This window comes from Heterocephalus glaber, unplaced genomic scaffold (assembly GCF_053883595.1).
Source record: "Heterocephalus glaber isolate CG9 unplaced genomic scaffold, H.glaber_assembly_v1.0 deba00001743, whole genome shotgun sequence".
Lineage (NCBI taxonomy): Eukaryota > Metazoa > Chordata > Mammalia > Rodentia > Bathyergidae > Heterocephalus > Heterocephalus glaber.
In genome coordinates, this window is record NW_028258449.1 from 1,447,780 (window position 1) to 1,471,918 (window position 24,139).

The 24,139-nt window shown below is 47.9% G+C and overlaps 1 protein-coding gene across 2 annotated transcripts in view; it reads left to right on the forward strand.

Annotated features, from left to right (window-relative positions):
- Satb2 (SATB homeobox 2) overlaps positions 1–24,139 on the forward strand; it is a 145,156-nt gene that overhangs the window by 66,937 nt on the left and 54,080 nt on the right. For both annotated transcript variants that reach the window (XR_015447058.1, XM_004871684.4), the window contains exon 7: positions 15,064–15,536. Coding sequence is in view for 1 of the 2 variants with exons in the window: in XM_004871684.4 (XP_004871741.1) it covers positions 15,064–15,536 (473 nt within the window). In the remaining variant the exon portion in view is untranslated. The remainder of the gene's footprint in view (positions 1–15,063; positions 15,537–24,139) is intronic.

Below are 24,139 nucleotides of genomic sequence, written 5' to 3' on the forward strand. Positions count from 1 at the left end.
GCTAGCCCGGATGGGTATAGCTCTCTCGTCCTAGATGCTTAGCTCTGAGAGGAACTGTTGAGATGGGCACTCCTGTCCCCCGCACCCATTTCTCATGGGAAAGCAGCAGTGTGGTTAGTAAAGCCCATGTCCATCAGTTTTCCAAATGCACCCAGAAGTGGTGAGCTGCAGATCTAGAGTCTGTGGTGCAGTGCCAGAATTCTACCCTGGGGCTCCTCCGGGACCCAGGAGTTGGGGTCCCCATGGCTCCCTGTCTCTCCCTTTGTTTCACCACCCCAGTTACCGGTTTACGTCCAGGGGGCTGGTGCTCAGCGTAGACCAGTCTCGAGCTGGCTCACTGATGTCCCAAAGTAAATGCCGCTGCATTGTTAAATATGTTTCTTATTATCTGCTAATGTCTGTTTTAATAAAACAGTGGGAACTAAATGGTTGCTTCTTAATCAAAACCATGATTTTCTAAACATAAGCTATGTGATTCTATTACAAATTGCCACGTATAGATCTCCTAGGTCAAAATTTTTTTCTTTTCTCATAGAAATAAACAGTAAAATAATTATATACTCTGAAAGATCAAAGTAAATATGACTCAAACCTGGCAAAAATAAAAGTCTACTGGAAGGATTAAAACAAGAGATCAGATTGCAAATTCTATAGTTAATGCTTAAATAAATAGGAGAAAAATGAACAATCAATAATTTGATATCATTAAAAACAGATGTAAAAACTATATACAAATGGAATGGTCTAAATTTTGGAGTAAACATTTTAATGTGCATTTTTTGAATTTGTTGTTGTTATAAGTAAACTATTTACACTTGTCCTTTAAAAAGCCCTAAATCGGTTTGGCTTAGCATGCTCACTTTATTTTCCACCGTGATCGCAGCAAAGCACATTCTGTTTACCTTTTTTTCTTTAGTTTCAAAGACAATCAAGGTTGACATAGACATATTTGAGTTATCATTGGCATTACTTCAGGAGAGACAGGGAGACAGAGTTTGCGTGCTCTGGTTTTGAGGTCCAAGGCCCTGAACCTGTTTCCCAGGAGTTTTTGATATTGAAGAAGCCGGAGTGCATGATGGGCTGGTGGCTTGCCGCAGGGAGCTTTTTTAATTTTTTGAAAAGAGGTGGGCCCTTATCTCATACTGTCGTCGCTTCGGGCCTAGATTTTGAAGCGTGGCACTTCATAAGCTCCCAAGTGTAAAGAAAACAATGTACATTTTATGTAATAACGGCTGCTTAATGTTTAGGAGTTTCAGTGCTGGACACAAGGGAAAATGTAGGCACCTAGGAACATTTGTGCTATTATAAAATTACTTTCAAGGTCTTGGAATTATGAAGCATTTACTCTAGTAATCTTTCTTTCACAAATTCTACACATTTTAATACAACAGTTATCTGTTTTTAACCCTGGCATTCTTTTGCGTGAGCTCTAGGTTGAACTTTCTCATTTTTACAGTGCTGTGGGTTCGTGTGCACGCAGCCCTGCCTGTTATAGTTCAAGCCAGTCTGCTTCTGCAAGGGCAGCAGAAAGCAAGAGGAAGCATTCCCAGAGAAGGGCTTACCTGTTTTAAACGTATACTAATTAGTCTTTTAAAAAGTACAATTTTATATCTAAAATATTTCTAATTTAAAATGTTTTTTTAACAAAGCATGGTGAATTATCATTTTTAGTGAGGCTAAACTCCAGTATTTAATATATCTGAAGAATTCAAAAGAGTCATTCAGAGTTCACACAAAACCTGGTGGCTATTGTAAAATTATTTGTGTCATCGAGTAATACTACTGGGACGAGTGGACCTAACAAAGCCCCGAATTTTGGCCAGGATGCAAAATTATTCCATCACATCCTTGTTCTCAGTCACTGCTCAAGACCCCCTGATTGCTAGTTTTCTTAGCTTTGTTTATTTGAGCTTATTTTGTGAAATATTAAAAAATCTGGCTGAAAGGAGGATTTAAAAAAAAACCAGTGTTACTTCTCTGAGCCCAGTTTATTCTAGCAATCAGTATTTTATCTGACCCTGTCTGATCTAGTCTTGCAAGATCAAACGTCCAGGCCAGCAGGCAGACAGTAAACAAAGCCCATGAAGGGTTTTGGTAAACACAAAGATTAGATGTTGAATGAAAATTAAACTCCTTGAACTAGTCTTCTGTACTAAAGTGGTTAAGTGGGTTGTGATTAAAAGAAATAAGTAATTATGATCATTATAGCTGAAATGATATAATGTTACCACATTTAAAGCACCTCTTGTACCCAAAAATGATTGTGTCGTTTACAAACTGGTGCCTCCGAGTTGAGTGGCCAAGTCACCGGCTCCTGAGCTGGTTCCATGAAGCAGCTCTTGCTAAGCCCGGTGGGGTCAGTGATTGGGACAGTGCCTGCCCTAGGCCCCTGAACTTCTGCCTCTGGGCTGCTGAGCTCTGAGGAGATAAAAGGAGCTTCCTCTTGCCTACCTCATTCTTCCCAGTCACAGAAGAAACTCGCTTTCACCTTCAGATATACATGAAGGTGTGCTCTGAGGCAGTCTGTCTGCTCTAAGCTTGAATTGTACCCTGCTGCAGGTAATACCAGCATCAGACCCTTTGAATTTTGTGTAAATAGTGGATTTGTGGACAGAGCACATCGTTTCCAGACAGACATGCTCCACCTCCTTGCTTGGCCCCAGGTAGAAGCCTCCTGCCCGTTCCAGCAGGGGCGGCTGGGGAGCTGGGGTGTCCACCTCAGTGCGGCTGGGAGACCCTGGGTGGGAGCTTCAGAAGTGCACTCAGGCGCGTCGGGCGCTGCTGCTTGGGCCTGCACACGTGCACACGCCGATGTGTGATTGAGTGCTAGTAACGTGGTTTGAAGGTTGAAAGGAAAACGCTATCTATGTGTGCATTATTTATGATGCCCTTTAAATACGTGTTCTAACAGGATGGGAAAGTTACCTGTTCTCCCGTCTCTGCTGTCCAGCCACGCAGCCAGCCTGGACACTTGCTCTTTGAAAAAAGTGTGAGTTCTGGTTTCTGAGAGCCTACAATCTGTATGAAACCACCAGTATTAGGATGCATCCTTTATTATTTACAGATCAATTTGAGCATCTCTTTTGTATACTTGGCAGGATTCTCAGGGTGGGAATGTAACAGGGGCATTATGTAGGCTTTCCTCGGGAAACATTGGAGTAATAAATACATCATTTAATGAAACCAGCATCTCGTGCGCCTGTGGCAGGGCTGTGTGCAGTGCTCAGAGCAGAGGGCACAGTGGAAGACACAGTCCCTGCTTCCGGGCTGCCTGTGTCCATCAGGGGACGTGGCCCCAGAGGCAGAGCTAGCACGTGTCTGACAGTGTGTGACAGTGTCAGGTTTGTGGGTGTGGCACACCCTAAGAACCAGGAGACTTCTGCAGGATGGAAGACAGGGAGCACGTTCTGGCAGCTGCACGTCAGCGAGTGTGATGCAAAGCGCAGAGCGTGGGGGATGAAGGGCTGTCATCCGTCTAGAGCGCAGCCCATCTGCACTGATGTGGGCCAGCGTGTCAGCCAGCCCTCTGTCGCCATAGACGGCCCCCGGCAGTCAGTGTGGAAGGAGGGGTGTGTACTGGGCTCAGTCGGGGAGTGAGTCCATGGTCAGCGGCCCTGTTGTCTGGGCCTGGAGGGCACCGCATCACGGTGCGTGTGTGGTAGCGCCAGCCCTCACTGCGTGGCCAGGGAGTGACAGAGTGGGAGGGGAAGGGCCCGGTGACGAAAAGATGCCTCTGAGAGTCCGCTGCCTCCCCTCAGTGCCACCCCGGGAGCCACGCCTGTCACCATGGGCCTCTGGGGACCCAAGTCCCGAACCACTGAGGCAGGTGGAGAGGAAAAGGCACGCGAGAGGTGTCAGTGTCCCTTGGGCTGTGAAGGACAGGACCGGAGGACAGCTTGGGTGCCATTGTGTGGACGAGGCAGTTGAAATGGAACAGAAAGAGCACCCATTAAGGAGGAGACCGGGAAGAGGACAGGGCCAGGCTGCAAGGGGAGCCGGAACAACAGGGCCACGTTGCAGCACGGAGGGGAGAGGCTGCCTCGGGAGTGGTGCCCAGTGGAGGGGGACCAGGCTTCGGGGGCAGGCCAGGCGCAGCCCATGGTTGCATTGCAGGAGCTGAGGGGTGACACGGCCAGCAGGGTGTGCGAGTCTACAGCCAGCCTACAGTTCTGCTCACTGGGACTCAGCAGAGAGGGCTGGGGTGGGAGGAGGAGGAGTCACCGCCTGGGGAAGCCGTGCATCGTGCATCGTGCATCAGGGCTCAGGCCTCAGATCCTTCATTGAGGACCAGCAGGAGGTCCAAGGAGGCGATGGGGAGAGGGTTGCAGCAGCCTGCTCCCCTAAAGTCCCGCTTTCTCTTGGGGTCCACTCTCCATTTCTGCTAGTCTTGGGTTTCTGTGTGTCTGACCCAGAAATAGAATCAGAAATTCCGCAGCAGAGCTAGAGGTGGGATTGCTGGGCTGAGAGTTCCGTGGAGCAGGAGGGCTCACTGCTGCTAACGTCAGGGACCTCTCTTGGCTGCTAGGTCTGTTTTTCCTCACATGGTTCACAGCCAAAAGCCAGCAGGCGGTGTGTTCTCCCAAGGGGCACAGGCGTGTGTGTGACAGGAGCTCCACCCCAGCCTGGTGGGTACAGTCGCTCGACTGGCCCTCTGCCTCCTCTACTCTGTTGTCGGAAAGACTCCAGCCTCTGACCTTGCCGTTCTGGACCTGAGGGAGTAGGTAGAGGCTCAGCGGGACCAGGCTCAGTGGGAGTCCTAGCCCTGGGTGTCCCTCTGGGTCCCCCCCCACAGTCCCAGTGATGCCCCCACCAGGCCAGACGCCTGAAGGGAGTGCACCTCCTCTGTGCCACCTGAGGCCCCGGGAGTGTGGGACTCAGTGGGGAGGCGAAACTCAGTGCAGGTGAACTCACTTGGATGTGTGCACTTAGAACAGTTTCCTTTTTTGTAAATATTATACTACAGCTAATCTTGTTATCTGATGTCTCAAGAGAGAAAAAAAACATTCTTCTTGGCTTAATTCTTGTTACAGATATCCTTAGCAAATTAGCAGTCAGAAACAGTTCTCTTTTCTCTTTAGTCACTGATCTAAAGATTTAGTAACAGCTCCACAGGACAGATGACAGTACCTTTACTAAGTACAAATTAGGGAATGCTTATGTGAAGAGAAACATCCCTTTGAGGTTTTTTCCGGCTACTTGGCTGTGTAATTTTCCTAAAAATAATGACCTCTAAAGCCCTAAAAAGTTTAAGTCCTATAAAATGTAGGAGACTGGTCTATGGAAAAGCGTGACTGATGGATCGATTGTGTCCTTGATGTACTTTCCCAGTCGGCTGAATTAAGGGGCTCAGATGCACAGAGGCCTAGGCCCTGTGGTGCTGCTCAGCAAGCGCCCAGTCTCCCAGTGAGATGTTTTTGTATCCAGTGCTGAACTCACCTTGGAAGTTACAGCTTCAGATTACAATGAAAAGCAAAATAAAGATGCTGTTCACTGCAGGAAGTCGCTCTTGCCCGCACAGCAAAAGGAGCATGCAAAGTGAAGGATGCCGGCAAGGGGGACAAAAGGTGTGAAGCCTGGGGGACAGTGGTGTGAGGAGCCCAGGGCGAGGTCACAGCTGTGGAGCGGAGGTGAATCACGCTCACATTTTCCAGGGAGCTCATGGGCTGGGGTGTTCACTGCCAAAGAAAGAGGTGTGCAGACTCCCGCTGCTTTACAGGGATGTATGTGTTTCTCACGATTTTAATTCGATGGAAAAGGAAGTTGACAACAAGGGGAAAATACACCTAAGAAACCCAGTCGTGTGGAATTATTGCAAGGTGCTGGTACACCTGCCAACGGGCAGTTTTATTAGGAGTTAACAGGTCGGCTCGGAATACCTTGCTCTAGGCAGAGATTTTAGAAGCAAGTTCTCAGCCCAGGGACAGTCTCTCTTTAACACCATTAGGGGGAAAAAAACTTTGGGTTTGGTGGTCCTAAGAGACTTAGCTTTTTTTTTTCCTTTTGCCCTTCAGCTTTTTTGAACTCTTAAATATTTTCTTTAATTATAGTTCATGAACTCTTCTGGTGACAGTTTTTTTGGGGTTTTTTGTACCAGAAATGGAACTCGGGTCCTTCCGCTTTCGAGACAGGCAGCGGAACCACTGAGCTAAATCCTCGGCCCTGGTGATAGCGTTTTCCAGTTGTCTGTCTTTAATGGTGTGGGGTTCCTGTGTGGTGGATAGAGCACGTTAGCTTTGGCTCCTGTGATCATGTCTTCCTGTGTTTCTGTTGATAGAAAATCATTTCCATGGAACAGGTTGACTCTGTACCTAGTCATTGACCAGGTGAGAATAAATCAGGAGTGGTTTCAGTGAGCGGGCATGCATACTCAGTACGGCCAGTGAGGTTGTTTTATGTAGTCAAGGAAATGAGTGTTATGCTCACAGCTGAAAAAGAAATTGAGCCAGTGAAAGATTTGGGGGATGTTAATGCATAGCCCAGCTCAGAGGGAGGGTCAGAGTAGACACCTGGCTGAGTCATGGAGGCGCTGTTTTTGTGGGTGAAGTGTTGTGTGGACTGGTGAGTGCTCAGGTTCCAGGTTGTTGCCACTTTGTGTGTGTGTTTACCACCTGCTGTTCCTTGTTGTGTACCTGTGTCACAGAGCCCCCCAGTACTTCCTGAGTTTATGAGTGTCCATGGGAGTCCTGTCTCCATCTGTTAGGCGTGCCTGCTGAGGGCGTTCAATTTTGGACAAAGCTTTTTTGACTGCAAGAAAAATTTTAAAAAATTAGGGAGTGCATGAAAATAAATATAATCAGTGTATATTTGTGTTAGAGACCTGTAGAGTGAATTGCTCGTACACTGACAAAATAGGATTTAAAGAAGCTTTTATGATCAGTTAGAAGTGCACTTGAAAGGCACATTACAGCTCACTTTTGTGGGACACACGATCAAATTGAAACAAGAACACAGATGGAGCTTTAAAAGCTAACACTGTCCTGGACCATACCACTGGGGGTTGGCATCACTCCTGGCACACTGCAGTGGGTTCGTAGTGTTCTGTGTGTGAATTAAACAGTCACAGGTGAATAATCCATTCGGGGATCAGCAGGGTCTGTCACCGAGGACTCCATGGCTTTGCTACTGTTCAGAGCCGGCAGCTTCTCGGCCCTCATATCAGGAAGGGTAGAGGTGGCATGGGGTGTCGGGTTGAGCCTCGCCCTGTGTGTGTACATGCTGCATGCATGTGTGCAACACACACACACACACATACACACACACACTGGAAGCAGGGTTTCTCCCTAAGAAGCCTGCTTGCTTCTGACCCAAACTTCATATTTGGGCCTATGTGGCCCAACTTGGGCAGTTTAGAGGAACACAGAGTGTGGGCACCAAAGCACAGAGGCTTTACATTTTCCTTTAATGCTGATTTTACCTTCAGTAGGTAAAAATGTGATATCAGTTCTTCTGAGTCCCAGCTTCTTCAGTCAGTAACGTGGCGATGTTAGTATCTACAGTTGATGTGGGAACTAAATGGCGGTGATGGGGGAAGGGCTCAGCTCGGTGCCTCATCTCTTCGGTAAAGGCAGGGCTTGTTGGCAGCTGACATGCCAGCACAGTGTGAGGTGTATTTACTTTACAGATATGAGAACTCCTGCACTTAGAATAAGGTGGCTTTTTCCTGAAGGAAATCCATCAAAAAGTACTTGTAAAATATTTAGTCCTGAATGCTTGGCTTTGAGTGGTACAGGAAAAGAAAGAAAAACCTGGTTTTTATTGACCATGTGATTCATTTATTCTGCGTATCCAGCAGCCCTAATCATTTTAAATATTTTGAAGTATCTATCTGGATTTGGACAGATCTTTTTTTAAAATTTTTTTTTAATTGGTACATTTTAGGTGTACAATATAATGACATTCATCATTGGAAATTTGCACCTTTACATAATCTCTCTTGGTTCTCATTTTTTTCCCCATTCCCCTGCCCTCCCTTTAACCCCTCCATCCCTCCCTATTTACAAAGACTTTGTGTCCATTTTTTAATTTTCTCATTAATTCCATTCCCTTCTTTCCTTTCCCCTACCCCTCCCACTTCTCCCTCCCCTTTGCCTCTTTTCTTCCTATTTCACATTATCTATTATACCTTTTAGTCCTTATTTACACTTTCAGTTTCTCACACTAGAGAAACTATTTGGTATTTACACACATGTGGATGTCTCTTTGACCTTGAAATTTTCTAGCTTCTCTGGTATTAGCCAAGATCATGATCTTTAAATAAAGTTGGTCTCCAGAGTATCAGAACGGAGGTGGGGGAACAGGGTACTTGGTGCAGGTTTGGAGCATTTCTTCACAGTGCTCAAGGGCTTGGGAACCAACTCAGGTACTGATGTGACTGATGGCCTTTCTGCAGTGGGTGCCACAGCCAACCTGTGCCTGTCTTGCCTCTATAGGAGCACTTGGATAGTAGTTTCTGAGCTTGAAGGTGTCACAGACTTGGATTTTAAAAACTTTATTTTGCTTTCGATCCCCAGTACCAAAAAAACCAAAACACAAACAAACTTTATTTTGCTTACATTCCTTTACCCAGGGCATCCAAGAGAGGTTCTGGGGAGTACTAGAGTGATGTCTTATTAAGGAATCCATTAGCATTCATTCATGCTAACCCAGTTAATTTGCATAACATCTCAGTGTCCTAAAGAAAAATTTCTATAGGAAAGAGATTCTGGAAGTTTCTCAGTACAAGGCCTTTTTTTGTTTTTTGTTTTTTGAGACAGGGTCTCCCTTTGTAGTCCTGGCTGGTCCTGAACTCATTGTGTAGCCCAAGCTTCCCTTGAACTCATGGCAATCTTCCTGCCTCAGCCTCCTGAGTACTGGGATTACAGACATATACAACTACCCCCAGCTAGTACAAGGCCTGTTACCTAATTCTTTGCTTTCCACCTATTATAACTATGGACAAACCTCCAAGCTATTTCATTAAAGCAACGGTGGTAAGTTTTGCAATAAAATGCTAAAATCATAATTCTGGAAATATTAGCAATCTCTTTAGCAATATTGATAAATCTGTCAGAGCAACACCACAGCTAACGCTGCTACTGCTACCACACAAACCACTGTTGTTCTTGTGGCAATGGAGAGTCCCACGGAGAGAGACATCTTAGAAATGTCTTAAATTCTTCCTAAAGAGTCAAGGATCCAGGTGCGGTGTGTGCATGCCCCAGTTCCCAGGGATGAATGCATTTGTTGCATATTGCAAACAGAAAGTGATAAAAAGGGGAAGAGAGTGGGAGCAGAAGCCAGTATTCTGAGAGATTTGTTTTGAAAACATTAGCAGCAGTATTTGCTGACGTGATGCCAAATAGGTTGTTGTGGGACCAGCCACAGGTGACGCCCGGCACCCACCCTGGAGCCCCCATGGCTCCTCTCCCCTCCCTCCTGTGCCATCGGCTGCTTCTCCTCCCACTTGTGCATCCTCCCGAGAGACGGACACTGAGTCCTTCTGAGCACTGAAATGTCATGATGGCTGCTTCCCGTGGCATCTATAGCAAATAGACATTGTGAAAATAATGAAATTTAACTGAGGGAAGCATAAACTGAAGAAAAAATTGTTGTTTGAGTATGTTTTTTTTAGGTTAGGACATTTCTGATGCCTACACAGTCCCTGGAAAGTAAAATGCCATTAAAGTTTCACTTTTAAAAATACTATAGGATGCTTCCCTCCTCTCTGTTGTTGATGTAAATGATTTCAATACACATATACATTATTTTTTTCCATTTTTTATTCATTTTGAAACTTAAATCTCTATTTATTTAGCTTTTCTACAAATTTAACTTCAAGAGTGGTGAGATTATGCCATTCGTCCGTCTGGTGTTTTGGTGCCTAGCTTTTCAGCCGCACTTGAAGAAACTGAAAGGTGCCTCAGTGACGCATGCTCCCGAGGCTGTGGTTCTGATCCAGTGGCTCTGAAGTGCGGCGGCCATTTTCAGACGTGTGGGTGACAGGCGTGTGTACGTGAACCCAGAGTCAGTTGGCGCGACAGGTCTCAGGGTGGCCGAATCCAAAGGATTTGGGGAAAGAAACAGTTTGGAACGCAAGGCTTTATCTGCTGATCATGATTATACAACTATTTTCTGACACTTACAATGGCACTTTAGGAAGGATCTTTCGCACAGCCATATCGATCTCTGAATTGCCCTGGAATCCTGGAGTCGTATTTTTCTGGTGTCGAGGAAGTGGAGTGTGGTCCTGAGTAAAGCTCTTAACACCAGGTCCATTCAGTGCTTCTCCAGTACAACGTGGCCATCACCAAAAGCTCAGGTTTTAGAGAAAAAATTTTGAAGTGCTTTAATCAACAGATCCAATCCTTAGTGTGCTGTTAGTGTCTGGGGAAAATAGCAGCTGTAAGTGTATGGAATAATCTCAGAAGGGAGGAGCACTAGTAGGGGAATTCGAAGGGCCTGAACTGCTCACAGGTCAGGTCCCCGCGTGAGGAGGAGTGGCTGAGCTGCACGGCCAGGGTGGGAGCAAAGACGGCTGGCCACACACGCTGCTTGGCAAACCTTGGTCAACCCTGCAAATACATACGTATCAGTGTATCAAAAATGTCTTTGTAACAATCTAAAATATAAAAATGTGTATCATGGATTGTGCTATTGAAAGCAAACATTGGTTTCCTGGGTGTGATGTAAAACTGCAAGAAGGAAACGAGGCTCTTGGACCAAATGTCTTTTGATTGTAAGGCTTGGACAGTGTTGTTGGAGAAGGCCCGGCCCTCGCCAGCCGTCTTGGCCTCCGTCAGCCGGTGACCTGGGCTCCTGGCCAGGACACCAGGCTCAGAGCCTGAAGCCAGGGCTGCACAGGCCCAGTGCCTGCCTTGGGCCTGCAGGGTGGTCAGGAGGGGCCCCTTCTCTGCAGGGCCACAGCGGCCCCGTGGGCTCCCAGGATGGCCCCCTGGGACCCAGAGCAGCCTCCCTGATGGCACCCAGGATGTCTGGGCCGCTTCCTCAGAGGCTGTGGTGGCCAAGTTGGCCCTGCCCGGCAGCCTGTGTTCCCGGCACTGGCTGCAGGACCTGGGCCCAGGCTGAGGCAGGCTCCTGGGGGTGAAACTGCTGCCTGCTAAGTCCTGGCACAGTTGTGCTGTTCCTGTATCTTTCAAATCTTTCTGTTTTTCTTCTCCCACGTGGGTCACACAGATGAAGGGTTTCATTTGGCAGATTTGCGCCTGTACGTGGCAGACTTAGTCACGTTCACCGTTCACCCCGTGTCCCCTCTGCCTTCTCCCTGCTTTCACAGTTTGGGGGTTTCAATGCATATGTTTTGCTCAGATCCAGCCATCACTTCCCGCCGCTCCTGCCTTTTCCTCCGCCCTCCCTTCCTCTTGTCCAGGGGTCTCCCGTCTGCTCTCTTGTCCTCCGTCTCCATCCCACATTTAGGGAGAACACGTGGCAGGCACTTGTTTTCTATGGTGACAACATTTTGCTCATTCTCTTGGCTGAGCATGCTTCGTGGTGAATATAAACCGAAGTCCCTTCACCTGTGGGTGGGGACTAACCATGCACGCTGACTTCCTGGGTCCTTCCCCCTGTGAACAGGAGCGTGGCCCTCCTAGTCAGAGGCAGCGCTGCCTACTGGCCTTCACTTTCCCCACGTCTTGTCCAGTCTGATACTCTGTGTGGGGGACACTGGGGGCTTTGGGGCCAGGAATGCTGTGGTCCTGGTCGGATAGACTCGTGAGGAGCCCCTATCAGAGCGAGAAGGCAGAGACCAGCCACGGCTGCACCGCTCTAGGGCCCGGGCCATGGCCACTCTGTCCTGTGGTTGTTTTGGAAGAAGAAGGGAGCTAGAGAGGGAAGGGGTGAGGAGAGAAAGAGTGAAGGAAAGGCAAGAAAGGAAGGAGAAGCAGGGTAGAAGGGCAGGGCGGGAGTGAAGGAAGGGAAGAGAGGAAAGCCAGGAAGGAGGGAAGGAGCAGAGGAAGGGAGTGACGTGCCCAGGCCGCTCTGGCAGACCTAGTCCGGCCCTTCTGAGGCTTCAGCCCCTGTCTCTCTGTCTCTCTCTCTCTGTCTCTCTGTCTCTGTCTCTCTCTCTCTGTTTGACTCTCCCTCCCTCCCATGCCATCTCTGTCCATCCCTCCCTCCCCCTTTCTTTAGTACAAAGCACTTAGACTCCACCCCCATAAGGAGCCACGCCCCCACCCCAGTGTGGTTCCATGCCAGTGGAGAAGGCTCTGCGTGGACATGGATGCAGCCTGGGCCACCTGCTGTGGCTGGGGCAGCAGCCTGCTGACAGCCATTGGGTCCTTTGGGTCTTAAACCTGGGATGGTGCTCTTTTCCTTCTATTTTTAGAAGTAATGGGAGAGGAATCAGGGACTAAAAAACATAGTGTCCTTCACATCTCAGGCAAAATGTAAAAATCTGGCAGCGGTGGGCGGGCAGGATTTGGTTATCAGAAATGTTTGTCTGGATGTTATTGTATTTTAAACATAAAGTTATTTGCCAGTACATAAACAGGAGATATCAGGCAGAAGCCCAGACTCTCCACAGGAAATGAGAAGAAATGTCAGTGGAAAGGACCCTGGCTGACGAGGGCAGTGCATTCCCATCTGCCTGGCTCCTTGCTTCGGGGCGGCTTCTCCGCTGTCCTGCGGGTGCAGGCTCTGGCTCGGGGAGCTTCCCTCAGGTCTCCCAGGGACTGAGTTCTGCCCTCGGTGTCGCCCTGTGGGGCGCGAAGGGCATCCAGTCCCCTGGAGCCCTAGACTCCGACTCCTCCTTCGAGTGTGATCGTTGCCTCCGTACTCGAAGGCTGCAATGCACTTGTCCTGGCCTGCCTCACCAGTTCGTGTAGCTTAGGAGACTGACACTGACCTCCAGTCCTCATCCACCCCGGGCTGTGACCAGGCCCATGAGCAGGGTGTTTTCCATGAGTGGTGTGATGAGATGCATGTCGAGGGTTAAGCACTCAGACACAATTACACCCTTGAAAACGAACATGCTCAATATTTGGAAAATCAGCTTTTGGCCAAAGAAGACATTCTTTGAGGGCGGCTCTGTTTTTTGAGTAAAAGAAAAGGTAGATAAAGCTTTTGCTTGTTAAGTACCTGAAAACATAACTTAACATTAGAACTCATCTTATTTTGAAATACAAAATCAACAGAAGTGAGTTATGTGTTTACTGAGGCTGTTTCTGTCTGTGAAATCTGACTGCACTCTGGCCACAGTTCATACTTTCTTTACATTTTCCTTCAGTAAGGGATTGACAACAGCAGTTCCTGTCCGATGGAAGGCATATTAGGTTACCTTATCTGAGAGCTCCTACCCATTTTGCCTGGTTTAGGGTTCAGACTCTGCACTTCAGAGTTTAATTAATATAATCATTGGAAAATGTTTGCCTCTAGAGCAGGAGATTAAAATAATTTATTTACCTTGAACCCTGTGAAGGAAAGGTGACTTGTAAACTAAGTGAGTTACACTGAAAGGATTAAGTTGGAAACAAAGAAGTCTAAAATAAACTTCTGACTTATTGGGAGTTCATAGGAAAGTTAAGTAAAAATTCAGTCCTTTGAAAAGATAGGAAAATATACATATCTAAGTATAATGTGATCCTAACGTATTTATGTTCACCTGTTTCCTCAATGGGAATTCTGAAATATCTAAAACTTTTAGACATGTAGATGATGATCAGATATCTTCTTACATCTTAACGTATTAATTTGCTCCCATGCATATACTGTAAGATCTGGCATTACATAAGCTGTTAACTTAGAACTATTTTTCCCACCCTTACAGCTCATTGATTGGTTTTATTCAAGTCATTCGCATGTGATTAGTCACCCGCCCTGTCCTCGCTTAAACTCCCATTTGGAAGCATTTCTCCCAGTTCCCCAGCACACTTCACTTCGGCCTCAATTTTGAGGCTCAGTAATTTTCCAATACCAGTGATTGTTACTGTAAACTGAATGCCAAACTGTAAGCACCATTTGCATAGTAGAGAGACAGTTATTTTCAAAAAAGTTTTTGTCCTGCGGTTGATTACCTTTGCTCTCTAGCAAGCAACCTCCCAAAACAGTGCTTCTTAAAGTTATCTTGAGTAGATCTTTTGCATAATCCTGTCCAACATTTGCAGTTGTGAGAAATAACTACTCAGTCTCTAGGAAATTTGCTTTCCAAAGCAGATTTTGCTAGATTATACCTGCAAGCACTTAAAGCTAGTAATGATGGAGTTGTTCAGCAGAATGTGCTTTCTCCAGGCAGGAGAGCTCAGGGGGTGCTTGACCAGGACTGATTCCCCTTCCCTGAAAAATAAGCTCGGGGCAGAAGCAGACCGTCTTATGTTTGTACATCTCTAATACTCATTTGTGTTTCTTGTCCCTTTTAAGATTATTCTCGAAATTTTTAGCAAAGTGCAGAAAATGTAATAAAGTAGATAACCTATTCATTGCTCAGGGTGACATTATCAGTCTTGAGACAGTTTTGTCTCGTGCATGTCACTGTCATGAAACACCCAAGTGTGAGGCATGCATGTGAGGTATGGTGGGTATGGTGGGTATTTTCTGTGAATGTTTCCCTGGCTGCGTACTGGTATTAGGGTGAGGTTCATGTTAGAAGTTGGAGTTAATTCAGCAAGAGATGTTGACCTTGCATTTCCTGATGACCTTGACTACACCATGGCCACACTGAGAGATGAGGATGCTGGCTGTTATCACCAGGGACCCCGAGGAAGGGACGCGGCGGGGCCCGGGTACGTGAGTGAGCCTGAGAGGACGAGTGGCTCCTGCCTTGGCTGTTCAACAAAATACTCACTTCTAAAACTTTAGGAGGGTTGAGGTGGCAAATATTCTGACATGCGCATTTGTTTATTTATTTTGCATTGCTTGCATGCTAGGCGAGTGCTCTACCACTGAGCTACATCCCCAGCCCTACTTCTGAGTCTTTAGGAAAGGGTAACTCACTTGTAGGGCTTCCAGCATTCTGTGCAAAGAAACTGATGTCATTACTGTATCAAAATATGATAGTCAAGTATTCCTCATGTTAACAATAAATTAAATAAATGAAAATAGTGACGACTTGTCATTTTTATTTCTTAACAGTGGAAAGAGTGGAACGAGAAAACCTTTCAGACTATTGTGTTCTGGGCCAGCGTCCAATGCACTTACCAAATATGAACCAGCTGGCGTCCCTGGGGAAGTCCAGCGAGCAGTCTCCGCACAGCCAGCTGCACCACAGTGCACCCATTCGAAACCAGGTGCCGGCACTGCAGCCCATCATGAGCCCTGGGCTGCTCTCGCCCCAGCTCAGCCCGCAGCTTGTGCGACAGCAGATTGCCATGGCCCACCTGATCAACCAGCAGATCGCCGTCAGCCGCCTGCTGGCCCACCAGCACCCCCAGGCCATCAACCAGCAGTTCCTGAACCACCCGCCCATCCCCAGAGCGGTGAAGCCCGAACCCAGCAACTCCTCCGTGGAGGTCTCACCTGACATCTACCAGCAGGTCCGAGATGAGCTCAAGCGGGCCAGCGTGTCCCAAGCCGTGTTCGCCCGCGTGGCCTTCAACCGCACACAGGTACCCTGGGCGCTGTTGTTGCGGTGGCTGGAGTGACCTCAGGAGAGCGCACCTGGGGCCATCTTTACCTCATTCTAAACTTTCATGGTCTCCAGAGCGCATGCCACTAGAGTATAATCCCTGGGTCACGACGTATTGTCCCTGTGGACCCGTGCATGAACAGGATTAACTAGCTAATTCTGGTGGGAACATCTATGAGCCTACCACCGAATCAGGACCCAAAATACTACCAGCGATTTGGGTCTGGATGCTTTACTTTTCTCTGGATATCCACTTGATCTTGAATTTTACTATTATCGTTCCTTGGTTTTTGGTTTTTTTTAAAAAAACTAGTTGTAAATTACTTGTGCATGCCCAAACAACCTGTTGTTTATCTTGTTTTGAACTTTAGAAAAAGAGTATCATTATGTCATAATTCCTGTAATTTTTAGAAACCCTCTAAAATGTGCACCTTAGGGTTAAGATATTGATAGTGGGCAGAGTGCTCGTGTTCTTAACATTTCAGTCATATGCTGATATGTGAAGAGTGCGCTCCTGGGTGTCTTGTCTGGCCCTGGCTGGTTGCATGACCAGGTCTTTTCCAGCAGGGCTTCTGCAGCCTGAATGCATCAGCGTTGCTCACAGGGGCTGTTAAGACACAGATTTCCGGCTGCGCATGGTGGTGCACACCTGTAATCCCAGCACTTTTGAGGCTGAGGCAGGAGGATCACTGTGGGTTCTGGGCTACATAGTGAGTTCAAGGCCAGGCTGAACTACATGGTGAGGCCCTGTCTCAAAAATAAACAAACCCTACAGATTTCTGGGTACCACCCGAAGTTTGACTTAGTCTGGAGTAGGGTCCAAAAAATCTTATTTCTGAGGTGATTTTGATGCTGCCGGCTTTGGGACCACACTGAAAACTACCCATCTAGGTCCAGTGTGCGAACAGAGGGGCGGCTGAGCGGGGATCCCAGCTCTGCTGGAACAAGGGAGCCCGGTGAGCACCCCGGGGCGAGGGAGGAGTGTGGGAATGTGGCAGTAGGTCCTGCGGGGAGAAGAGCATGGCGGCAGGACAGGCACACACCAGCCTTCGAGGGGAAGCCTTGCTCTGTGAAGCCGGGGCGATGAGAAAAGTCTTGAGGCCGAGAGCAGCCGGGGAGTGTGTGGCCTGTGTGTGTGTGTGGGTCAGACTGAGGGGAAATGAACCTCGAGAGGCGAAGGTGCAGAAGGCATCTCCGAGGAGAGGCCCTGAGGGAACCAGTCCAGGGCTGAGGTGGTGGTCAGCTGGGACAGTGAGGGCTGTGGCACGAGTCCAAGCTGTGCTGAGAGCCCCAGCCTTGGCTGCCATGTCCCGTGAGGAGTGTGCTGCAGCCCAGCGAGAAGAATTCCATCTTGGGAGACTCTGCTGTGTGCCTCTCGTGACAGTTGGGTTAGGCATTCCGTCCAGGAGGCTGCCCCAGGATCCGGTGGAAACACTGGAAGTTCCGAAGGAGGCTGGTGGCCGTGGGAAACGGTGCAGTAAGAAGCAGCGTGCGATGAACATAGGGGACCGTGGGAGGAAGATGGTGCCTGCCTGAGCTGCGCCCGAGGCCAGTGTGACCCGGGAGTGACGATGTGGGGAGCGGGTGGAGTGAGGCGTGGGGTGGTTTGCACTGGGGCTTTGGTTTGGAAGTGCTAGCCAGAGTTTCAGGAGGATTTGCAGCAGGCCTCCCGATGAGGATTGGTCCCAAGAGTTGTCCTCACTCTGGGGGAAGAGACTCCAAAGTCCACAGAGCCTGGCATTTGAGGAGTCAGGGCTAGCAGGGGAGAAAACACCGGTAGCACCAGAGCAGACAGAAATGCCAGGGAGCGGACAGCAACACCGTAGGAAGCCAGGGACTCTGAGGCAGGCTTGAGCCACACCAGGCACGGCTGTCAGGCGAAGTCTGGGCAATTCCAGAGGCCGGTTCCACACAGTGTGGGAGCAGGAGCCAGGAACTGGCAGTAAGAAGGGATATTTTCAGAATATAAGAGTGGATTACTCTTCCCAAGTCTGGATGGCTGAGGAGGTCACACACAGTGGACAGCACGAGTGTGACCGGGAACCATGATTCAAAGGATTTGAGAGGTGGTTTGGGGTCCCCACTGAGGTGAGCTGGTGAGGGGAACCACTGTGCAGGCTGTGACCGTGTCCAGGCTGGAACCGCAGGACCTGTGGGAGTTGGAACTTTGGTGTTGATGTCCAGAGTGCGCAGGAGAGCATGGGGTGAAGTTGCTGGCTCCCGGGGCTTTTGGCTGTGTAGTTTATGGTCGGTCGGCCTATATCTCTTAGACCTGAGTTTGGAAGGCCAGGGAGACCCGCATAGCTCCGACAGTGCTCTCCCGCTGCTCCGGTGAGGTGCAGAGTGCCGAGGCAGCTGTCCATGCCTGTGTCCTTGGACGGGCCTGGTGGCTGGGCCCCAGCAAGCTCATGCCTCTGAGGGCGCAGCCCCGGAGTGTGTGGCCTCACGTCTGTTGCCTGTGGGCACAGGAAGGCGCTTCGTGCCCAGTCACTGCCTGACTGTGTAGACAGCTCCTTCGGCCAAGGGTGATGGCTGGCATGGCTGTGTTGCTGTGGACTGTAGTTGCAAATATGGGGTTCCTTTTCCCCAGAGCGCGAAGCCCGAGAGACTCATGTTGAGGTGGGACACAAGCCAGACCGCCCTGCAGGAGGTACCTGCCATGCTGCCTCCTGGAGCTGTCTTCTGCACCACTCCACCCTTTCTGTTTCTCTTTATGGATGGCACTGCCATCTTTGAAGTACCAAGTTATGAAAGGTCTAACTGAAGCGTGGAACACACTTTACTATTTTCCCCTGGCCGCTAAATGTGTAAGATGGCTACAGCCGGCAAGAAACATTCACTTTCAATCAGCATGAGCTGGGTTCATGGGCCAGCCTGGAGGATATCGAGTGGAAACTGCATAGGAATGTATGAGTATTTCCTTTTAAAATTCTGCTTTTAATTTGGGAAAGCTTTTCATCCCTCTGGGATCGTAACCTGTTGTGTATAAAGCCCAGCCTAATCAAGGTAGATGGTATTGACAGAGTGACATAGTTTGAACTTAAGCAGGAGGTCAGCAGGCAGATCGTTCTGCTGCTCAGTGAGATCAGGCAGCTGGTTTTACCAGCAGGCTTGTGAAGCAGAAAATCCAGTGCTCTGGGCCCAGGAAGCCAACTGACGGCTTTCCAAATGCTGGGGCTGCTTTTGAGTGGAGTCGGGCATTTAGGGGTGACATCATAATTTGCCAGCCTTAATAAAAATAAAATTAATATTGTGGATTGATACTATATATAACAAGTGAATTGTTCATCTTTGGATGAAGAGAACTTTAACTGGTTTGTTTTTCTCAAACCGAGTTTTTGCTGGACACCTATTGCTAGCAGGAGCCTCCTGCTCAGCCCCTTACTGCTGTGTGGGCATCCTCAGGTGCTTGTGTATTTTCCAGAAACAGTTCCTGATCTCTAGACCTCATCATCATCACAAAACGCATTCTGATGCATGTTGTCACCATACAGTTTATTTCCTGGATTGTGCGTGATGATTTTACTTAGAAGAAATCTGGCTAGGATTGCAGGCTAAAATCATACGGAAACACTCACAAATACAGCTAGAATTGTAAACAGAAAGCCCCATCCGCTACTTTTTCACATGTAAGGCTTCTGGGTGAGATGCTCCAATTCCTAGTGAATGTTTGAAGAAGCCGGTGCTTCACACAGAAGCGCCAGGCCCGCGGCAGGCCCGTTGCACTTGTGTGTGTTTTCATAGTGGTGACTTCTCCAGACAGAAGGTGCGTTCGTTTGATAGAACGATGCCTCAGCGTGCTTCCTGGGAGGGGCCGTGCCGAAGCAGTGTGACTGCTGAGCCCGACCTCCTCACCCCCGGGAACACTGAGGCTGTAGAGCTTGCTTTTCTCTCACCGACAGGGCCGCTGGGGCTGATGCCGAGAGGTGACAGCCAGATCCCTGGTCCCTGTCCTCTGGGGCTCCCCGGGGGTCCTTCCTGGCCTCACTCATTGGCAGGCCCCCTGGGAAGGTCTTCCTTAGCAGACCCTTGCAGGCCCCACATCCAGGACCGCTTGTTACTCCAGAGTCCAGGCCCAGGCCGCTGCCAGCCCACTTGACATTTGGTTGTGCCACACAGGGCGGCGTTGGAATAAAACGCAGCTTCAGTTTCGTCCATTCTTCCCAAAAAACAAAAGCCACATGCTTTGATGGAGCCAGCATAAATGTTTTACTCCGCCATTTCATTTTGAAATGAGCTGTTGTCGCTGTGAACCTGCTGCTGCAGTGTTAGTGATGCTGTTACTGTCCTGATGCACCTGTGGGTGTTGGATGGAGGTAGAGAAGCAGGGAGTGAGTGCCTATGAACGAGACAGAAGCAGGCCCAGGACGTGAGAACTGGGCCTGAACAACTGCAGAGCTGACGGAGTGGAGCCTCCCAGCAGCTCTGCCCGGCCCTCTGTCCCTGGCGCTCTGGAGGGGGCTGGACGGTGTCAGGGGAGTGAGGATTTCAGGAGCAAGAGGACCAGTGCTCCCTTATACAGCTCTCCCCTTCACACCCTTCTTCCCCGTCTGTGCGCTGCTCTTATCCTGGTGCTGACTTGCTTCTACTTGCTGGGCCTGTGGACACAGCGAAGTTGCTGGCCTGTTACCTGTGTTTCTATAGCTTTGCATTTCCACAGTGTGCTTGGGAAGCCTGATCTCAAGCTTTTGCCTCTTGCTACAATGTGGACTTAGAAAAACTAATCAGAGCCTTATGCCGTTGTGCAAAGGCTGGTGATGGAATTTGAAAGTCTTAATGTTACTGATGTCCAGTGACCCATGATAAGCAATGATTCATAAAATATGTACGGCAAATGTTCCTTAATAGACAAAATATTCTCTAGTTTATTTAAAAATCCAATGACCTACATCTTCATGTGTTCAGAAATCCCCACTCACTGACTTCACCTCTCCCAGAGCCAGCCCTTCCTTCCGTCTGAGTGGACCTGTTAAATGAGGTTGAGGAGTCTATGATCCAAACGAGGCTAAACCCTGAGCTGCTGCAGGGTGCACGTGTGGGGCATCAGTGTCCAGCAAGGGGGACGGGAGGTCCCGGGCTCCTTCCTGTCCCACAGTCCCTGGTCTTTGGGGGAGCTCCGGAAGCGTCCTTGTGCAGGAATCCTCGGCAGAAGTTCTGTCGCTGGAACCAGACCCAGGCACCGTTAATGGGGTCTACCTGCCTCCCCGGCAGGGCTTGCCATGCCTTGGAAAGTTGCAGGCTCCCCTCTTGTCTCAGGTCCTTCTGCCAGGCCCGTTCTCAGAAATACGTGTTTGGCAGAAGCACCGATGCATTTTGCAAGGTGTGTCGTGTTTGTGTGACTGGGTCTCACCCCTGCTCGGCCAGTGAGAGGTCAGGTCCCCACTCTCACCCTGTTGTCAAGGACCTCGCTGAAGAAAGGCCTGTGCCCACCCTCACCAAGGGAGCTCAGGGCCCAGAAGACCCTTCCAGAACTCACAGGGTTGTTCTGTTCTCAGTTGATTCCTTTTTATTTTTTATGAGACTTTGAGAAAAAAAAATCTGCAGTTTACTCGTCAAAGCCACGTCATTTGAAGAAACTTAAGACCTGGCCCATAAATACAATTTATGAAGTCATTCAGCAACTGGAGAATGTTTTCAGCAGATTGGAAAATTAAATTGAATGATGTATCAGAAAAGTTGGCAGGTTGGGTCACTGTTAGAAATGTAAATGTTTTTGCATGAAATGACACGGATTTTTCTGCCCCATGCTTTATTGACACGGTATTTGCAGTATGTGCATGGCCCACATTATTAAAGTTAAAACACTTGAAGGGCTTGCTAAAAATCCTGTTTCCAGGTGGCACTAACAGAAAGAGATGTGCAGCAATAAAATGAAAATCTTGACTTCCAAACTTGGGAGTCTGAGCAAGTCAGTTTTGGGGAACAAAACTTGTCTTTTAATTTGTTTGTTTGATTTCCACATATTGTTAGTGAAAGATAGACACAGTTTAATTGTACGCACAGTGTATGTTTGTAGAAAACTTGACCTCCAAGATATTGGGAATTCATTGTCCGCTGATGTCTGGTCTCAGTTGTCTTTGTTTCTCAGCATCCAGTGGAGATGCAGGCGCGCTCGGGTCCTAGAGTCGGCACGCAATGGAAGTCTCCGGGTCTCGGCTTCCATGGTCCAGTGAGCTGGTTATGGGGTGCCAAGGAGTCCTGTGAGCAAGAGGGAGCCCTGAAATGCTGCAGACCAGGCATGAACACGTTATTGAGTTTCCAAGTCAATAATGCCCCTTTTTGATTTCAGGACATTAAATTAATAAAGGAGGAAGAGATGATCCTGATTGCCTCGTAACATAAACAAGCTTTCATTTCAGAATCACTGGCCTAAACTCGTAGATTTAAAGATCGTCATAATATTAATATCTCCCAAGATAGCAGTATCTGTGTTATTAGGTGGCTTGAGGTGGCCCTCGCAGGAGCTGCTCGCTTCGGCTCCTCCTGCACACGTGAAGATGGTTGTCCCCGGCACCTTTTGGGCGTTTCAGGCAGAAGTTCTCGATGGTCAGGTCGGGGCTAATCAGTGTGGCCCTGGCCTCAGGTAAAGGGAAAGCTGACTCAGCAGCTGCCAGACCGCATCCTGACCCCACTCCCACATCCGCCAGAAACAGAAGTTTGTAGGTGAGAAACTGGAAGCTTCTTGTGTTCTCGCTCCTTCACGGAGCTCACACCAAAGCCACAGGGCACAGGCACTGTTCTAGCTGCCCCTTTCCTTTCTGACCAGTGCAGAGTCCTTGGAAACTGTCACTGGCCCCAGCACCGGAGTCTTGAGCTCCATTTTCACACAAACAAAATAAAAAGACTCCCTTTTGGTGACAGTTTTATGTTTTTTCACCATTCTCTACTAGGGATTGATGCAGGGTGGGGGACTTTCAGTGTAAAGGTCTACTTTTGTATTATTTAACTAGTCACCCCAAATCCTGGGGGATATTCTAAAAGAAAACTAACTGTAAGTCTCATTTATATACTTTCACCATTGCTTATTTAAAGCAATAAAGCCATATATATAGTAGTGTTTGATTCATGAGCACTGATTGAAACAGTGGCCGTTTGGCTGGTGTGAAGTGCATGTTTGTTCAAATAAAGTGAATTAAGCTTAAAGGCCAAACTGTAGTGAGATAAATAGAATGGTATCAATTGGAAATCAATTGGAGATTACTAGGTACTTTCTATATAACTACAAATTTTGTGCCTAAATTAACAATATAGACAACAACAGTTATTTAGCCTTCTCTTTTTCTCTATTTTTCCTTCTTTCTTTTAGTTGTCTGCAGTATACAGTGTTTACACTCCCTGTATGGAGGCCGTGCCTGTGCATAACACATCTTCATTCCTTCCTCTCCTCTCCTCTCCCAACTCTTGGTCCCCTCCCGCTGAGAAAGATCTCTCTCCCTGCTTCATATTGTCTATTTTTTGTTTTGCTCTTTATTTTTACTCTGGGTTTCTCATATGAGAGAAATCATGTGATATTTAAGTTTGTGTGTCTGATTTATTTCACTTAACATTATGGTCTCAAGGTGCATCCATTTTCCTCCAGATGACTCAAGTTTACCCTTCTTTGTGGCAGAGTAGTGCTCCATTGTGTGTAATGCCACACTTTCTTTACCCATCCATCGTTGATGGACATGCAGGCTGCTTCCAAGATCAATTATGAATTGTGCTGTTATAAACAGCAGTATGCATGGATCACTGTAATGTGAGGCCTTTAACTCTTTCAGGAAGATGCCTAGAAGGGGAATAGCTGGGTCAAATAGAATTTTGTTTTTTGGTATGGGGGTTCGAACTCGGGACCTTGTGCTTGTGAGGCAGGCAGCAGCACCACTGAGCTAAATCCCCAGCCCTCAAATGGAATTTTTAGTTTTAGTTTTTTGAGGACTCTCCACACTGATTTCCATAGTGGTTGAACTAGTTCACATTCCCACCAAGAATATAAAAGATTCCTTTTTCTCTGCATTACACCTGCATTTGTTAGACCCCTCCCAATACAAATGGGCAACTGAAGTGATAGACATATCTCATAAGAAATACAAATGGCCAGTAAGTAAGTACACGAAGAAATGTTCAATATTACTGGCCATTAGAGAAATGCAAATTTAAGTAACACTGAGATTCCATCTTACCCCAGAAAGAGTGGCCATCATCAAGAAATCAAATAATATCTATATTTATAAAGCAAAGTCTTCACAAAAGAAAGAAAAAAGTTATCATCGTGAAATGACATTCTGTGTTTGAAATACTCTGCTGCTTTCTAATCCCGTTCTTCCAATTTCATTGTAAAAAGTTTTGTTTTGATAAATTAACTTAATGACTATGACCCATGTTTAAATGATACAATTAAGGCTTCCTTGAAATTATTTTAAAGTAATAATAGTACGGCATCACCGACTCCTGCAGGCTGTCTGCAGAGGATGGCAATCCCATTTCAGAGACGAGGTCACTGGCCGCGGGGCGATGCACTGACCGTTGTCCAATTAGAGTCTGGCTTTGAACCCACCTAGGCTGACTCCAGACTGACAGCCCTGACCGTGTCATCCTCAGTCA